Below are 18750 nucleotides of genomic sequence, written 5' to 3' on the forward strand. Positions count from 1 at the left end.
GTAACATTTAACCAGAGTATAGTTGATGCACTTCAATGAGAGATCTGATAATAATTGTGGTACCACTTTAGAACTGTATATATTTGCCATTATAGATTAACTAAGCACACAGTGAGTTATTGTGATTGTATATAATCTTGAACTTAATTATATAAAGACTGTGTTTTACCTAATACAGTGTGTGGACATTCCTTTGTGGGAGCTTGGGGACTACACTGTACTTAAGAACCAAACTGCATCACCTCCTGAGAAGCTAGGCCTTGATTGCTGGACTACGTTACCAATAATAGAGAATCTTGGCTGGGGTCCTCTGTGCATCTCCTCTACCATATAGGAAGCAGAGGTACAGACCCCCCTCCAGTCTTTAGACTGGTGGCAGCGGTGGGATGCTTGTGGTTTTAAGAATCACTGTATAACCGTGCCACTTACAAAATATCTGCACTTTGTTAAATTGAGGTTTAGTGGTGTACAAGATAACAGCATTACAAACAATGGAGTCTATTGCAAATGGTAAATTGACTAGGATGAGCTTAGGGGCCCTCCAGAGTGCGTGTGAAGCCAGGGAGTTAGACTGTGTGGATATGTCGAGGGCTGAGCTTATAGCTGCCCTGGTGGACTACCAGACTGATGGTGAAACTCTTGAAGGGGGGATGCAACCAATGAGGACTCTGCCCCTGGGGTTTTTGCTGAATCTGACTCTGGGAATGCCACCATTCCTGCTGCCTCTGTGCCAAACCCCAGCACTGCCCTTCAGGGGGAAGCCCTGAAGATTGTACTTTTAAAATTGGAGCTACAACGGGAACAGTTAGCCTTTCAATATAAAAAGTTGGCAACAGAAGCTGAGTTGAAGAAAGAGGAGTTGGCAAAGCAAGTGATACTCAAAGATAGGGACACTGAGCACCAAAGAATCCAGCTAGAGAAAGCTAGAGTGGAGACTACAGCTAAACCAGTTGAGAGTGGCAGGTCCCCAGCAACCAAGTTTATGAAAGATTTGGTTGGTGTGTTTGTGGAGGGTTCTGATATCCTCCAATGGATTGAAGCGTTCAAATTGGCATGTGCAATTCATGATGTTGATATGAGAGATTGGGCTAAGTGTTTGTTAAGCAGAGTGCCTCAGACTGGATATGACTGTATTCTGAAACTGAGTGTGGAAGAAAGGGGTCAGTATGAGTGCATGAAGTCTGCTTTGATTGCCAGGTTTGGCAAGACACCTACCCAATACCTTAAAAGGTTCAGGGATTTTAAGAAAAGAGAGAATGTGTCTTGTGTTTACTGGGTGCGTGCTGCACATATGAACATGATTGGATGGATTGATGGATATAAGGTGAAAACGTCTGTTGAATTGTCCCACCTTTTGTTTTTTGAGCATTTTTCTGAAGCCTGTTCACCAGAGCTGCGTCAGTGTGTTGTTGACCAGAACATTTTGGATCCCTTTAAACTGGCCAGGTTAGCTGACAAGTGGGTCTCCCACTGGGTGTCCCCTAAGGACTGAAGTGGGAAGGACAAGGACAAAGAAAAGGGGACCTCTCAGAAAGCGGAGGAGTACCAGAAGCAATCACAGTCGACTAAACCAAAACCTTCCTCTCCTAAGACCCAACAATCTAGTGGGGATAAGCCATCTGTACATGGGAATAAGAGTAGTGGCCCACCTTCTGCAAAGCAGGCTCCCATTGGTTCCATTACCGTACCCCGCATTCCTGGCACTTGTTGGGAATGTGGGGCTCTGGATCACAAGAAGGGTGACTCCAAGTGTAAAGGTAAGGCACTTGGAGTACAGGCTGTCAGCCTGAGCTACTCTTACCCCATGTCTGAGGTGGAGGCCACTGTCCTCCCCTCCTCTACAGGAATCACATTTGGTGCTCATCTGGAGATTTCCTTAGTGTCCCTTGGGGCCTGGGACCAGTATGCAGAAGTACTGGCGACTATCCCACAGAACACCCGTAGCTTTTTGAGAAGTGTACTCTTGAATGGCCAGCCTTCTACTGGCTTGAGAGACACTGGGGCAAGCATGACATTGGTGAACATGACCCTGCTCAAGCCGGAGGACTACGTAGGTGCTCCTCTGAGAACCACCAGTTTAGATGGGGGGCCTCCCAAATTATCGCCTGTAGCCTTAGTAACACTCATGATTGGAGACAAGACAGCAAAGCTTCCTGTCCTGGTTCAGGACAATGTCCCTGCTAACATTCCGTTAGGAAATGATCTAGTAGATTTGGGGTTGATCTCAGATGGTCTCCCCCTGACTGCTGCTGCAGTCACTAGGTCACAGGTGAAACAGGGTCTGGCTGTGAGTCAGGTACCCGAGCCAAAGGTGAGGCCTAAGACAAGAAAAAGGAAGAACAAGAAGGCCACCTCTGTGAAGGGGGCTCCTTCTCTTCCTGCTGTGCCTACAGCACCCATTGGGATCCATGCTCCGGATGGGCTGGGTCCAGTGGAAAACCCAAACTCAACTCCCGAGGGAGAAGAGGCAGAAGGCTCTCCTGCTGGAGAGGTTCTCAACCCGGAGGACCACCCCGACCTTCAATGCCTGTTGGCTGAAGGGGGACCCTCCCGGGCGGACTTCTGCACGGGTCAGAGAGAGTGCCACTCTCTCGAGGGTCTGAGGAAACAGGCCCTGTCCGAGGAGCAAGGAGAAGTGCCTAGGACATTCCAAATCTATTGGGAGGGTGAGCTCCTTGTTAGTGAACCCACTAAGCCCGAACATGATGCCCTCAAGAGGTTGGTGGTACCCCAGGTTTACAGACCCTTCCTGCTGCAGTTGGCACATGGGGTGCCCTTAGTTGGTCATCTTGGTACCAAGAAGACTAAGCAGAGGCTCTCTGCCCATTTCTACTGGCCCCGGATGGGAGTGGAAGTGGAGTCCCACTGCAGGACCTGCCCCACTTGTCAGTTGTCTGGCAAGACTGGAGGCCGTGTCATTGTCCCACTGCAACCATTGCCAGTGGTTGGCACACCATTTGAGAGGGCGGGTACCCTCCCACTTCAGGTGGACATCGGTTCATCCTAGTTTTGGTTGATCATTACCCTGAGGCTATACCCCTTCGGACTGTTACTGCCAAGGTGGTTGCCAGAGCTCTCCTGAGCATTTTCACCCGTTTTGGATTCCCTAAGGAGGTTGTCTCTGACAGATGATCCAACTTCATGTCTAGTTACATGAAAACCATGTGGAAAGAGTGCAGGGTAACCTACAAGTTCTCCACCTCTTACCATTCCCAGACCAATGGTCTGGTTGAGAGATTTAATAAAACTCTCAAAGGCAAGCTAGGCGCTTTGGAAGAGCCCCTGAGGAGGAAATGGGATCTCCACCTGCCATGCCTGCTGTTTGCTTACAGAGAGGTACCTCAAGAGGGTGTTGGTTTCAGCCCCTTTGAGTTACTCTTTGGACATCCCGTGAGGGGGTCCCTTGCCTTGATCAGAGAAGGTTGGGAAGCCACCCATCCAGGTCCCGCCAAGCAAGTGGGGGACTATGTGTTAGGCCTCAGACGGAGAATGACACATATGATGGGTCAAGCAACAGCACATTTCAAGGACAGCCAAGAACTGAACAAGTACTGGCATGACTTTAAAGTCTCCCAAGTGGAATGGACTCCTGGACAGGAAATCCTTGTGATGGAGCGTACCAAGCCCAGAGCTTTGGCAGACAAGGGGACTGGAGCCTTCAGGATCATCTCCAAGATGGGCGAAGTCAATTATCTGGTTGACATGGGAGTCCCCGGGGTAGCCCCTCAGGTATTTCATGTTAACAGACTCAAGCCTTTCCACAGGCGAGCCGAAGTCTCATGTGTCTTGCTAACTTCAGAGCAAGAAGAGGATGAGAGTGAGCCCCTTCCTGATTTGCTGCATAGCAACCCCCAGGATGGCTCAGTGGAGGGAGTACTTCTCTCTCCAGATCTGACAACAGAGCAGCAGAGGGCCTGCAGGGCTTTGCTCCGGCAGTATGCCTCTCTGTTTTCACTGACACCAGGCCTTACACCGTGGTGTAGGGACGAAATTGACACTGGTGACAGTGTGCCTGTCAAAAGCAGGTGCTACCGTATGTCAGATACAGTTAAGAACCACATCCAGGCTGAGGTCGCCAAGATGTTGGATCTGGTTGTTATTGAACTCTAAACCAGTCCCTGGTCCAGTCCAGTGGTCCTTGTCCCCAAGGCAAGTTCCCAGGCAGGTACCAAGGATTGGAGGTTCTGTGTGGACTACCGACGAGTCAATGCCGTCACCAAAACTGACGCGCACCCATTGCCCAGGACTGATGAGCTCGTGGACACCATAGTTGCTTCCAAATTTGTAAGCACCTTTGACCTTACCTGAGGCTATTGGCAAATAGCTCTGATGGAACATGCCAAGGAAAAGACAGCGTTCTCAACACCTGAGGGGCTCTACCAGTTTAGGGTCATGCCTTTTGGGTTGAAGAATGCCCCTGGCACCTTCCAGAGATTGGTCAATCATGCACTCAGTGGGCTGGAAGCCTTTTGTGTGGCCTACTTAGACGATATTGCTGTCTTCAGTTCCACCTGGGAAGAGCATTTGACACATCTGGATAAGGTGTTGCAGGCCTTGAAAAAGGCTAACCTCTCTATCAAGGCCACCAAGTGCCAGATAGCTCATGGGAAAGTCACGTATCGGTCATGAGGTAGGAGGGGGTCAAATCCAACCTCTCCCCAGTAAAGTACAGGATGTACATGACTGGGAGACTCCCACTACTCAAACCCAGGTGAGAGCCTTTTCGGGCCTCACAGGGCATTATCGCAATTTCATGGCAGACTATGGAACCATAGCTGCAGCACTGACAGCTCTGACTTCACCCAAACAGCCTAGGATGGTTAATTTAACTGAAGACTGTCGGAGGGCCTTTGATGGCTTGAAAGAAAGTCTTTGTAGGGCACATGTGTTGTGTGCTGACTACAGCAAACCCTTTATCGTCCAGACGGATGCCTGCGACACCAGAATTGGAGCTGTCTTGTCCCAGTTACATGACAAAGGGAGGGAGCACCCGATCATATTCATCAGTAGACAACTCAAGGGTAAAGAACTTAGGTGGGCTACTGTTGAAAAGCAGTGTTTCACTATAGTTTGGAGCCTTAGGCGTTTTAGGCCCTACCTTACGGAGTCTACCTTCAAGGTCCAAACAGATCATAAGCCCCTGAATTGGCTTATGCAGATGAAGGGTGAGAACCCGAAACTGCTCAGGTGGTCCACTAGCTTGCAAGGGCTAGACTTCACCATAGAGCATGGACCAGGGAAGAGTCACGATAATGCAGATGGCCTTTCCAGAAGGTGTGTTGACTGCCTGGATGAGGGTGTCTATCTAGGCACCCTAACCTCCATCTGGGGGGCGACTGTGATGCTGGAAATGCATTGGGGGACAGGGCCTCTCTGCCCTTGTCCTGTAGTCTTTTTTCATTTGTGTTCTGTATTGTTTTCATATGAGACTCCTGGCAGGGCTGCTCCTCCTGTTTTTGGTTTGGTGTACAGACCCATGGTATACCCTTATGGCACCCATGGGTGGGGGTACAAACTGTGCCCCCAGTGTATGTTTTTGGGCACCCGTGTGTGGCCCACAAAGCAGGGTATGGGCTGGTGGCAGCTCCATGCTGAATTTGACAGGTGCTCTGATTATTCTCCATTTTGGGATACCCAGGCCCTGCCACTGGAATCAGTTGATTCCTGATAGGAAACAAGATGGCCCCTGTGGCTTTCTATTGCCTGTTACCTTGTTTTCCCAAAGTCCTGGGAAGCCCTGACTCTGTCCGTTCCCCCTAACTGGCTGTTGGGTGGAAGTTCCATATATGGTGTCACTGTTCCCAGTGAATTTATGTTGTGGGTACACCCTGTGGGCAGGACCTGGGTGAATGGAGTGTGTGACCAATATGCACTTCTTGTTGTGGATGTCTGGTCTCTGGTGTTTGACACAATGACTGAGACAGCCCTGCCTGAAACTGGTATGAATGCAGTGTGTATTGTTGAATGGCTGGGTACTTGTCCCAATACACATTCCTTTTTGTGAGTGTCTGAGAGGGAGGAGAATGGCCTGAATGCACTGTATGCCTGATTGGCTGACTGACTGCATGAATTCCTTTCTGTATGATTGCCTGCTGAGTGTGACCCAGCAGTGTGGATGAGAGACAGAATAGTATATTTAGGGACCTCTCACCACTGGAAACTGTTCAGAAGCTGAAGTTGAAACTGATGCTTAACCTCGAAGCCGAGCCTGAAGAAGAAGGTTGACTGCTGTCTCCCTTTGCCGAAAGCCGTCGAGACTAATCCAAGAGTGGACCTGGTTGGGCGCCCTCTTCCCGTGCTCTGAGGACCATCGAGCACCACTAACCTTCGCCGAGGCGCCCTGGAACTCAGACCCTCGAAAGGCTGCCGACCGGAGACTGAGACTGCCGAGGAGAACGAAGATCAGCAACGGACATTCCGTTCACCGTCGTCGACCAGGGTTCGCAAGTCTGCTGTAACCGCTGGAGGCCTGTTGAAGCGTGTTGCCCAGAAGAGGAGACCACTTGACGCCATGCTGCTGATGACCGGAGCAGAACGCTCCTTTGCCTAAGACTTTTGATTCACAGACGACTCGTCTGCACCGCTGCCTGCCTTATCCCGTCAGAAAAGGCCAGCCTGTCGACACGCCGAGGAGCATCCGCCAGTGGGTTTCCTGCCACCCAATGACCAAAGAGACGCCGGACGACTCGACGCCCTTGCTGGGCCACAGTTCTTCATAAACTCTCTGCGTTCTGACCTATCGTCATCGAGGTGCCCCGCACACCTCTTCCTTGCAGGACGCCTTCACTTCGTCGACGACGAGCACCGCTGGGACCGAAGCTGCCGCCTCAACGCCGAGTTCACTTTCTTCATGGGATCTCGATGATCCATGGCTCCTGCTTTAAAGGGAGCCACTCAAAACGGATCCGTCGACCACCCACTGTCGAACTCTGCTATTCTAGGTAGATTGGGGTGGTAGAAACATTATAGAAGGAAATAAGACTTATAGAACAATATATGGACTGGGCTTGTGATATATCTTTACTTTACAGGTTGCGCAGGTGGGGGGATCTCCACACAGAACTGTGTCTAGTGGTAGGGGCCTGTGTTCTGCCAATTGTTCTAACCAACTGCTTTCCTACTAAATCTAATGTTGGTTGCCTTTATTAAGTGACCTGTGTGACATTTCACCAGAGTATAGTTGATGCACTTTAATGAGCTCTGATAATAATTGTGGTACCACTTTAGAACTGTATATATTAGCCATTATAGATTAACTAAGCACAAAGTGAGTTATTGTGATTGTATATAACCTTGAACTTAATAATATAAAGACTGTGTTTTAACTAATACAGTGTGTGGACATTCCTTTGTGGGGGATTGGGGACTACACTGTACTTAAGAACCAGCCTGCATCACCTCCTGAGAAGCTAGGCCTTGATTTATCGACTATGTTACCAATAATAGAGAATTTTGGCTGGGGCCCTCTGTGCCTCTCCTCTACCATATAGAGAGCAGAAGGACAGACCCCCCCCCCCTCGAGTCTTTACAACTTTCCTAAAAGAAATGGCGAAAAAAGATGACTAGAGTCTGTTTTTACAGATAGGTCTGGGGTGCCATATTGAAAAACATGGCTCACCCGATTTTTATCTACCATTGTTAGCGGTTGGGAAAAATCATGGTAGTTTCATCTAAATCACTACCACCAGCCATTTAAAGTAGAAAAGGGTAACATTTGACTGTTACATGAGTGTTTTGACTCAGGGGAAGCTATGCAACCCCTCCAGCACGCTATAGGGAGATAGTGTGTGCTGGGTCTGTAAATTTAAAGAGACTAGTTAAGTCCATTTAACTTTACATGCTCTGGGAGATGGTAGTCAGTGCCAGAGATGGTATTTAAACCTTGGGAAGTCTGAAAGACATCTTTGTGCCACTGCACTGAAGGTGCTGTGTGACACACAGAAACAGATGATGCCTATGGAGTTAAAACTCCATAACCAAAGGACACAAAAGTAAAACACATTAAAAATGAAATTTTCAAAGCCCCAACGTATAGCAAAAGATCTGGAGGGCTCTAAGGTAGAGGGGATTTAGCACTTGTGTGGGAATTCTCCCTAACACTCGTCCCCCCAGAGTAAGGGACAGGAGGATCTAATCCCCACCACGACGGATCTCCTGCTGCAAGTCGGTTAAATGGCCTGCTGAGTACACCAGCAACCTTTTGTTACACTTCTTCTGAAACTTCAGTGCTTTTCATTTGTAAGCAATATGACCTACAAACCTGTTGTGGTACATCTGTCTTTCTGAAGTTATAGGGAATCTGATCTAACAGTCCCTCAGAAGTTATGACAACCTCTGAACATAGAATAGGGTTTTTCAAGGGGTCCTCAGAAAGGAATCCCTTAGATCTAGAGGGTCCTCCATGGTTCCTCACCACCTCTCTCTCAAGAGCAGATTGGGTCTTAAGTATCTTGGTTGGAGGGGCTGTGGTCAAGCAAGGTACATGGAAGTTTCCCTCCTAACACTAGAATTTATACTGGAGTCTTCAGTAGAAGATCCAACAGTCTTAAGGTGTTAGACCTTAGACCTATTTTTCCTGGTTTCCCACCAGCTTTGAGAATTACCAGCTCTCACAAGCCTAGAGAGGGGTCCAATTTGTCTATCCACCTCTTCCTCAGAAGCAGGGGGTGTTCAAAGACTTTACCATTGGATGAGCAATGATGGAGCTTGGGTGGGGCTCCCATTTCGCTACTATACTAGCCTCAGATTTGCATTGGTTAGAGGTCACTTTACTAACCCAAGGGCTTACAGTGGGGGTCTCTATAGAGGTTCCCAAGGGCTCAGAGTGGTCTCTTAAGGTTGCCTATCTAGCCAATTTGGTTTAGTTCTGTTTCCTCTCGCTGGGAGGCCTGGGTGCTGGATACTACTAATAGAGTTTTTAAATCATTCCCCAACAGGACTCTTCCCGGCACCTCATTCTGGACACTGACAGGAATCCTCACTGTCATATTATTACACTGAATGAGAGCTGGTAGAATAGGAACCAACTGGACAGGGCCTGCAGAAAAATTAGTGGGATCTTTGGGTGCCTTAGCAACATCCTCAGGCTTGAGATAGTTTTCATCCACTACTGTTCTGCTGACCCCAGTGTCTCTCCTGGCAGGAGTATCCTGGCCATTGAAAAGAACAGTGTCCACATAATACCCTCTAGAGATCTCTGGAATGGAGTTGTACACATCCATATTCTGTCTCTTACCCAGACCCATTTACTCTAAGGATACAGTGGCCTGAAGACCCAAGGGTGCTTCAGCAAATAGTTGAAAGTGGGCACTGGCCATTTGTACTTCTTCCTCTGGGGAGACGGCTAAGGAGGCAGTGCTGATCCCTGCAGGTTTACCCTTGCATCTGGGATCTCCTTTCACATAGTCAGTTGACCCACAGACATGGCATTTACCAAATACTCTCTGGAATGGGGGTTTCTGCTAACCTCCCTCTGGTTGGGCACCAGAGGATTCACTAGCCCTGTTTGGTTTCCCATGGGGCTTACCGTGGTTATGTTTGAGGGGCTCCTCTGGTTGGATGGAGTTAGATTTATCTGTGTTTTCACCTTTGTTCTGCTTCCCCCATCCTTTTTGAGAGTTGCCTCAGAATCCTTATGAGTGGCCCTGTTGGCTACCCATGAGTCAGCTGCTCTAGATAACTTTTTTGGTTTTAATTCCTTAGAGTCAGCCACGTGCTGTCTCAGCTCAGGAGAGCAGGCATCAAAAATAGTTTCCAACATAAACAGATTCCTCATACCTTCATAAGTGTTACCTCTGTAACCCTTAACCCAACCATCTAAGTTTTTCAAACATTCACACACCCAGGTAGCCCAAGGAGTACCATCATGCTTTTTGAGGGTTCTAAACCTCTTAAGATACTGGGAAGGGGTCTTCCCAAGCCTAGCTATCAAAGCAAGATTCACATTGTCATACTCTTTTCTGTCTATATCCCCCAACTCCATTACCACATCAGTTGCAACAGGGGGTAGCCTAGAAAAAAGCCAAGGAATCAGCTGATTTCCTGTAATGTCATGAATCCCACGGTTATATTCAAAAGCAGCCAACCAATCCAAAATATCAAGCTTAACCTCAAACATACTTATGCATCTTTGGGCATGCAAGGCCTCTTAGGACTGGCAGAGCTAGAAGACTATGGGAGAGGACAAGTTTCAAAAGACAACATTTTCATTTCAAGTGCATGGTTCAACTCAATTTCTGTGAGTTTAAGTTCTTGATGTTTGCTTTTAGTTTGAGCTTGGATTCTTTTAATTTCTAACTCAAGTCTCATTCTTTCTAAAGAGATGAATTCAGGACTAAGTGTTGGACCTGATGGGGTCCCTGTGGTCAAAAGTTGATGCCTATGAGCAGGTAGGGGTAAAACAGGGCCTACATTGTGAGACTCTTCTGCCTCATCTAACTCATCCATAACATTATAGCTGGGCTCTGAAATATTATCATCCTCATCAACATTTTCCACATTTGATGTGGGGGTGGGGGTTTCAGACCCACTCCTCAGACTTTGGTATTCTAACAATTTTTCTATCAGTTCAACCTTTTTGCCTTTTACAGTAACATTCCTAGCTTTACACATATCTCTCAATTGATCAACTGTTAAAGTGACTAGGGTCTCCTGTCTGTAGATTTCCATATCAGTAATGATAGAACAATTGCTTCTCTAGTGTTGGTTAGCCTTGTGAGGATTATTCGAACAAAGGTAAAAGTAGCACTCTAAATGTAACAAGTATACTTTATCCTCACCACTGTACAATACCGTTTGGGAACACTACAAACAATTAAGACTACAAGTAAGTAAGTACGATTTCATCTTTGGTACAAGCCTGTACTACACAGTAAAGTGGTAGCGATGGCTGAGCAGCCAGACTAATCTCAAGAGTAAAGTGAGAAGTAGAACACGTTACACAAAGGACCAACAATTGCAGTGATTCAAACAAACACTTACTCAAGGTTTCTTGGTAAAATAATATACATTTATTTACCCAGTCAGTTTGAAAAAACTCCACTAGCAGGAGCAGCTTAATTTCACACACTAATAAACCACAAATATACAACCGATAAGTAAATGAACAAATTTAGCTCCCATGAAGTGGGAGCAAAATGGCGCTTCAGATACTTTCAAAAGGGATAAAAAAGACAAGGTTATACGCATTAATAGCACAAATACTTGAATAGGCAGGGCGAAGGGTTTCAGTAAACTACAACCAGCAATGCAGTTCATAGGCCTGGGCCAAAGTCAATGGTTCAGAGTCCTTCTATAGGATAGCACAGTTCTGATAGAAAATGGTTAAGTCTTTGCCACGGTTTTTAGAAGAATTTGGCTGGGCGAAAAGTTTGAAGAATGTTTAGGGAAGGACAAGCCTTCAAAGTTGGGAAAGTTCCACCAAATTATGTAATGGCCGAAAAGATTTCTGGACCGCGTTTGCACATTACCTTTAAATTGAAGAACATCTGTAGCTGAGGCAGTTGTTCCTGGCAGTTCAAGCAGATCTCACTGTTCCTGTGCTTCAGTCATGTGGACAAGAGGGAGGACGTTGGGAGGTTCCTGCACTGCCCAGGGATGAGGCCAAAAGCTTAGCAAGACGTTGGTTTAAGGTGTGAGTGCCTTAAAGTCCACAAGCTGGTTTCCTTCCCTCTGGCTATCCGGTTTTCAACAGCACTCTGATGAAAATTCGACCAGATGGGGATGGTGTCCAGGTGGCTTGCGAGTTGGTTGTTCCCACCAAACTCAAGGGAAGAAGTTAAGCTTGAAGGGCTTCTCTGTCAATGGAGTTTCAGGCAATTCGGACCTGTAGCAGGGCTTCACCGGTCGTCCAGGAGTTGCAGCAGTCTTCTTCCTTCAGCTCGTCTTCTGTTCTTTCGTTCCAGTGGTCGACTCTGCTTTCCAAGTCCCAGAGACCTGCTTTTAAACATTCCATTCATTCATTCCAGCCTGGCTGTCACTCACGCTCTTTGCCGGACAGCCAGCTAGCCAATCACATCAGAGTACATTCAGGTCTCCTAGGAGACTAAGCACGGGGAGTTTCTGGCACCTTCCTCACATCCTGTCCATCCCAGACACTGAGGTATCAGAGGAGGGCTTCAGCACTGAAGCCCGCCAAAGGCCAACGAACAAAGGGACCAAACCTGGTTTGGCGCGCAGAGACAAACACAACAAGGTCCTTTCCTAAAATAAATGGTGAAAAAAGATGACCAGAGTCTGTTTTTACAGACAGGTGTGGGGCGCCATATTGAAAAACATGTCTAACCTGATTTTTAGCTACCGTTGTTAGCGGTCTGGAAAAATCACGGTAGTTTGATCTAAACCACTGCCACCAGCCATTTAAAGTAGGAAAGTGTAACATTTGACTTTTATATGAGTGTTTTGACTCAGGGGAAGCTAGGCAACCCATCCAGCACTCTATAGAAAGATAGTGTGTGCTGGGTCTGTAAATTTAAAGAGACTAGTAAAGTCAATTTAACTTTACATGCTTTGGGAGACGGTAGTCAGTCCCAGAGAAGGTATGTAAACCTTGGGAAGTCTGAAAGACATCCCTGTGCCACTGCACTGAAGGTGCTTTGTGACACATAGAAAAATATGATGCCTATGGAGTTGTTTTAAAACTCCATAACCAAAGGACACAAAAGTAAGAGGGTAGAGGGAATTTAGCACTTGGGTGAGAATTCTCCCTAACAGTAAGTGAAACCCAAGCCCCACAGTACCTGAAGAGTGAAGTTGAAAATGTAGCTCGTTGCCTTCTGGATGCAACAATGATAATTCCTGCTCCTTGGTTGTGGTGAAAAAAGGGGGACCATTAGTGGGCTTCTGTGTCAGCACTCAAGAGAAGGGGTTCATAGAAAAGGATACATCTCACTCCAGCAGCTATTTTTGGTGTTGGCGCCTTTTTCTTAGCACCAAGAAGAAACAAATATCGCCAGTTGGATTCTCTCCGATTATTCGGTCCAAAAACTCTTGTGAGGAGACCTTTGGTGAATCATTCCTGCTTCTGGAGGTTCAGATGGATACCTACAAAGTTTCAGCAAGATTCAATGGTCGCAAGATGATGCACTCGCAAATGGTCCTGGTACCACCGGTATTGGTGTTCTGCGGCCCAGGAAAGACACAGGACATCGGGGCATGGGCAATATTGAAGAAGATCCTGAGGCTAGTTGGTCCCACCATCCCTAGGCAGGAAGTCATCCTTGGCGGAGAATCACTGTCGAGATGAAAACAGGGTCAGCAGAGCTGCAGTGCTTCACCGGTACTTCCACAGTTGAAGGTGCTGCAGGCATCTCTGCTTGTCTTCTGCTTTGGATTCCTTGTTCCAGTGTTCCAGTGGTCGACTCTGTAGTCCAGAAATCCTCGCCTCATATGCTGAAACCGATTCATTTACTCCCATGGAGCTGTCAGTAACCTGAGGGTTAGCTGTCCTGCAGGACAGCCAGCCCCCCAGTTGGAACGGGTTTCCACATGTACACCTGAGAACAAAGGACAGTGAAATTTCAGGACCCTGCCTCTCTCATTTCCTGCCTTGCCAGACACACTGGAGCCTGGGCAGACTTCCCACTGGAAACCTGCTAAAGGCAAAACTCACAAAGGACCCAATCATAATTGAAACAATACTAGGGGGGCCCAGAAGGAACTTACAAAACAACAATGGTGAAAAAAGAAGACAGGGGCCCTGGGTACTGTACTGATAAATCAGCCTGCTAGTAACCTGCACAAAAAGGTAGAAAACATATACACTGCCACCAACCATTTAGTTTTGTTGGTCACTGCAACACAAAGTTACATGAGTAGTGGGAAAAGGAGTTATATTGTAACACCCCAGGACTCCACATACGTTGGTGTGTGCTGGATACACAAAGGAAAAGGTAAGTAAGATAAAAGTAATCTTTCTACTCTTGGGAACTGTAGTCCACACAAGAGAATGAATTTAAGATAAAGAGGAGTCCAAGGGACTTCTCTTGTGACACTGCACAGAGGGTGCTGGGTGTCACAGAGTTAATAACAGATGTCTGTATTAAACATATGGAGGAAAGCATACCCCACAAAAGCAGTAAAATAAGAATCCCAGTCAGAGAAAGCGTGAGTGTGAGGAAAGAAGTTCCACTCACTCAGAGTCCAGCAAAAGTGCTGCGGATCTCACAGGTTAAAGGGAATTAGCATAGCAACTGAAAATTATCCCCAACACTCCTCCCCCCAAGAATAAGGGAGAGGAGGATTTAATCCATTGCTGGATGAATCTCTTGTTCCAGTCGTTCATACTTCCTGGAGAGACCATCAGCATTGTTAGTTTGACTACATCCTCATGTTCACATTAAGAAATGAAAGTATTCATGTTTTTATGAAAGGGACGTTTAATCTTCACTGCGTTCTTCAAGTTATCATTCTGATTGGTCTCCATTAATGTGCGTTCATTTGTATTTCTTTTGACTGTTTTCGCATTACTGTATTTTCTATAAACGTATCTTTTGGAGACTAAGGCCAATTTATTAAATTTACTCATTGTTTTTCCTCCACTTTGTCAGAAAAGTTACATCAAGAGATTGACAGTGTTATTGGGAAGGAGAGGCCACCGAGCATTCAGGACAGGAGGAAAATGCCTTTCATGGAGGCTGTGATCAATGAAATTCAAAGATTCTGCAACATTCTCCCGCTGGGTGTACCCCATACAGTCATACGGGACACATTGTTCCGTGGATACACTATTCCGAAGGTACTGCTCTGTGTTGTCTTGGCCTGTGTTTACAACAGCCTACTTCACTATGGATGAATCTCCTCCAAGCCTGTTAAAATGACCTCATTAGAAATATAAAGTGCACTCAACAAACACAGAATCCTGTTTAATGCGATCCCTTGGACATTTAAATTTGTAAGCTTGGGGTCTGAGTTATTCCTTTTCCTGTGTATCTCTAGAACATACTTGGTATGTTTTCTTACCTGTAAAATGGTTTTTCAAACACAAAATAATCTAACACGCACATTCAACAAGTAGCGATTACAGGGATCTCCGCTGCAGTTTAAACTACACTTCGAAAGACCTTCAAGTGCATAATGTGTATTTCATATTCCATGACCTGTCAAGGATACCATTATTCAAAGCGATTTCTATTGCTACATTGGGTCACCGAGGTTCAACGAGGTTTTCTAGCAAGAAAAAATGCAATATGTTTAAATGTCGCTATCAAGTACAATAGATAACAAATGTCACTACTGGAGAATGATATCCTGGCACTCCTGTCACACTTTACAGTAGTAGCCTGACTATATTTTACATCAGAAGCACAACGACCTTTGCTAAATTTTGAAATGGTGGTCGTTTAGTGCATCAATATGCAGCTGTGCTTGACATCATGAGAGGTACCTCTGTGCAGCTGTTGTCCCATTAAACAATGTACATTCAGTGATCAAACTGCACATTAAATGGTCCTCATTACAAGTTCAATAGTGCAGTACGAATGGTGGTAATTTCAATAGCCTCCGTTTTGCGATGGTAACGGAATCATCACTGCTTTGTCCTGCACTGCGAAATTATATATTTGGAGGTAAAACATTTAGTTCTAAAGAATGGTGGACTTACCTTGCGGTAAATCCCCTGGCATTAAATTCACCACAAAATCCCCATGGAGTCCTATGGACTCTAAAAATGGGGCTGGACTCTAACATGTGGGAATTACCACCTCTTGCAGTCCCATGGTAAACCCATGCAGTCCCATGGTAAACCCATGGGATCAAGTGGCAGTAATGGTAAATGATTTTGGAGGTAATTCTGCAGTAAAGCTGCCAAATTACCACCAAACTCGTAATGAGGCCACTGTGTCTTTTGCAATGTGGGAGTGCTATATTGTGTTGGTGTCAATACCCGATGAAAGTTGGAGGTTTTGTATAGACTTCAGAAAGGTGAACCCCATCTCTGCCTTCAATGCTTACCTAATGCCCCGTATCGATGATCTGATAGACCGGCTGGGTAATGCTGTCTACCTTTCTATGATAGATCATACAAAGGGGTATTGGCAAGTTCCTTTGCATGGACTGGATAAAGAAAAAAATGCTGTTGCCACTCCCATAGGGTTATTTCATTTTAAAGTCCTGCCTTTTGGTTGGCATGCTGCTCCTGCCACATTCCAGAGATTAATGGAAACAATTTTACAGCCATAAATCAGAATTATGCAGAGCCAATATTGACAACATTGTGATACATAGCAGGACATGGAAAGGCCATTTGGATCACCTTTACACAGTCCCATAAAATGCAAGCTGGCCCTATCTGAGATTAAGTATTTGGGGTTCTTTGTGGGTAATGGCTCTGTGCAACCACAGTAAGAGAAGGTTAGAGCTGTTCTCAATACCCCTGTTTCAAATACTAAGAAAGATTTAAGGGGCGCTGTCGGATTAATTGGGTACTGCTTCATGTTTATTCCATATTTCTCCTGCAAAACATGCAGACACACAGACAAATTGAAAAATGCAGAGCCCCAAAAGATCAGATGAGAAGAGGAAGATGAGATCTATTATATGACCTTGAAACAAACCCTATGCCAAAGTCCCATTCTGAAATTTGCCGATTTCGCCAAAGAATTCATCCTCCAGACTGATGCTTTCTTAATGATATGATATGATAGTTTATTTATAACGCGCTTAATACCCATAGGTTTCTAAGCACTGACCCGGAGATCCAACCTGTGTTGCTCCGTGTCGTCTTGCTTCGCAGGCGAGAAAGTTGCCACTGAGCTATCCTCCCGAGAGGGAGTTAGGAGCTGTTCTGTCGCAAAACCAGGATAGTTTGCAGCATCCAATTTTGTACATCAGCAGAAAGCTCTTCCCGAGAGAGAAAAATCACTCAGTGATCGAGTTAGAGGCACTGGCAATCAAGCGGGCAGTGATCCACCTAAAGCATTACCTCCTGGGTCGCAGGTTTTGCTAATGACAGACCACTCTCCTCTAGTTTGGATCAATCAGAGGAAGGAATCCAACCCTCGGTAATGTGGTGATTTATGGACCTTCAACTTTATTGCTTCACAGTAGGAAACCGTAAGGGCAGAGAGCAAGGTAATGTAGACTTCCTCTGCCGGTTTCCCTGTGAAGCACCCCGGTACAACCCAGATTGGTGAAGGGTATGTGAGAAACCTGAGGGTATCCTCAATCATACACCCCCTGTATCCTCTTCTCAGGTAGCCAGGGAAGGGCCATCAATTTTGGATCCTAAACCTGCAGGTGTACAAGTGAGGGATGATCACCTGGGTGGACGGTCCCTGGGTATTGTGAGTGGGATACCCACAGGTGTGACATGGTATCCCCTTTTCCCTCTTGAAAACCAACCTAAGCCTCCACCAACCCTTATGGGCTATAGTCAAACATCTCCTCTAGTTTTCCCACATTTGTCCCATGACAGTACTGGGATGAGGAAGAGGTGACTCGGAGTAGTGAACACCAGTAACTCCTTTTACCACTCTATTCCTGAAAACTTTCAGAGTAAAACTACGAGTTGATAAAAGCTAAATGGGAAAGTGCCCATTTGAAAGCAACATATGAAATAGGAGCGCAAGTGTGAAATAGCATGACAGAAAGGTGGGGAATAAATAAGACCACCACAAAGAGAACTTTGTGAAAAATACAGTGCGGCTAGGCCCAAGAGTGGCATAGGATGTGTGACACATTGTGGCAAAACCAAGAGGCTAATCAGGAGAATCCAGGATAGTGTGAAACTGCACATAATGCCAACAGGCCTACAAGGTGAAGATAAGTGATGTGAATCTGTACACAAGGGCAAATACAGAAGAACCTGTGTGAGTGTGGGCTGAACAGCCTAAGGTTCCTGGTTGCACTACCTGTGATGGGTAGACTGTCTGGTGTGGCAACTGTGCATAGACCAGGGAACCTTCCATTGTGAAAGCCAAAGACATTGTGAAACAAACCCAGGAGGATCACTGTGAGTTAACTATTAATGCAATCCAGAAGGAGTGTCCAGTTGACCTGGAGTTGTGTTGAACATTGAAAGACTAAAACAAGTGTAAGTTGCTACAATCAAGTATTGGGGAAGAGAACCCTGGGTCTCGCTGAACTGCAATACTGTCCTGAGGATGCAACCTGAAGGCCATTTTTTTTTAACTGTGCTGCCTTGAACTTGGGGAACGGAACCCCAGAGAATGTGTGGAACTGTATTGCCTTGAACTTGTGGAAGGGAACCTCAAGGATTTGTGGAACATTCTTGAACTTGGGGAAGGGAACGTCAAGGATGTGTGGAACTTTCTTGAACTTGGGGAACGGGCCCTGAAAAGGAATCTCAGAGCTGAAAGAAGCTCAGAACTTTGTGTTGATCACCATTTCTTTTATTATTGACTTCCTTACACATTGTTTAGCTTTAGTTATGAGGGCAAGGATAGGTTTTGTACACAGACAGATATTTAAGTCCAACTTTCTTACTCAAACATTCCTTAGTTTTGTTCTAGCAGGGACATCCCACCTTAGCATTGGGAAAGTTAGTCCTTCAACCATCCTGATATTTGGTTTAATTAACCAGTTTATTTTGAACTTTACTCTGTTGTCTTTGTCTTGCTTCTTGATAAATAATAATAATAATAATAATACTATAATAATGATACTTTCACAGAGCTTACAGGGTATTTCAGAAGGGAGTTTGCTGGATATGTGACACCATACCATGATGTCAAGATGTATTGTGACAAATCATGGCATGGCACAACATATCATGGCATTTAACAAAGTATCAAC

At 46.0% G+C, this 18750-nt stretch overlaps 1 protein-coding gene across 2 annotated transcripts in view; it reads left to right on the forward strand.

The window, feature by feature from the left end:
* The window catches only part of LOC138566773 (cytochrome P450 2G1-like), an 899512-nt gene that overhangs the window by 727057 nt on the left and 153705 nt on the right, over positions 1 to 18750 (forward strand). For both annotated transcript variants that reach the window (XM_069644420.1, XM_069644421.1), the window contains one exon: positions 14547 to 14734. In XM_069644420.1, the coding sequence (XP_069500521.1) occupies positions 14547 to 14734 (188 nt within the window). The remainder of the gene's footprint in view (positions 1 to 14546; positions 14735 to 18750) is intronic.

This window comes from Ambystoma mexicanum, chromosome 2p (genome assembly GCF_040938575.1).
Source record: "Ambystoma mexicanum isolate Mex_15411 chromosome 2p, UKY_AmexF1_1, whole genome shotgun sequence".
In the NCBI taxonomy this organism is placed as follows: domain Eukaryota; kingdom Metazoa; phylum Chordata; class Amphibia; order Caudata; family Ambystomatidae; genus Ambystoma; species Ambystoma mexicanum.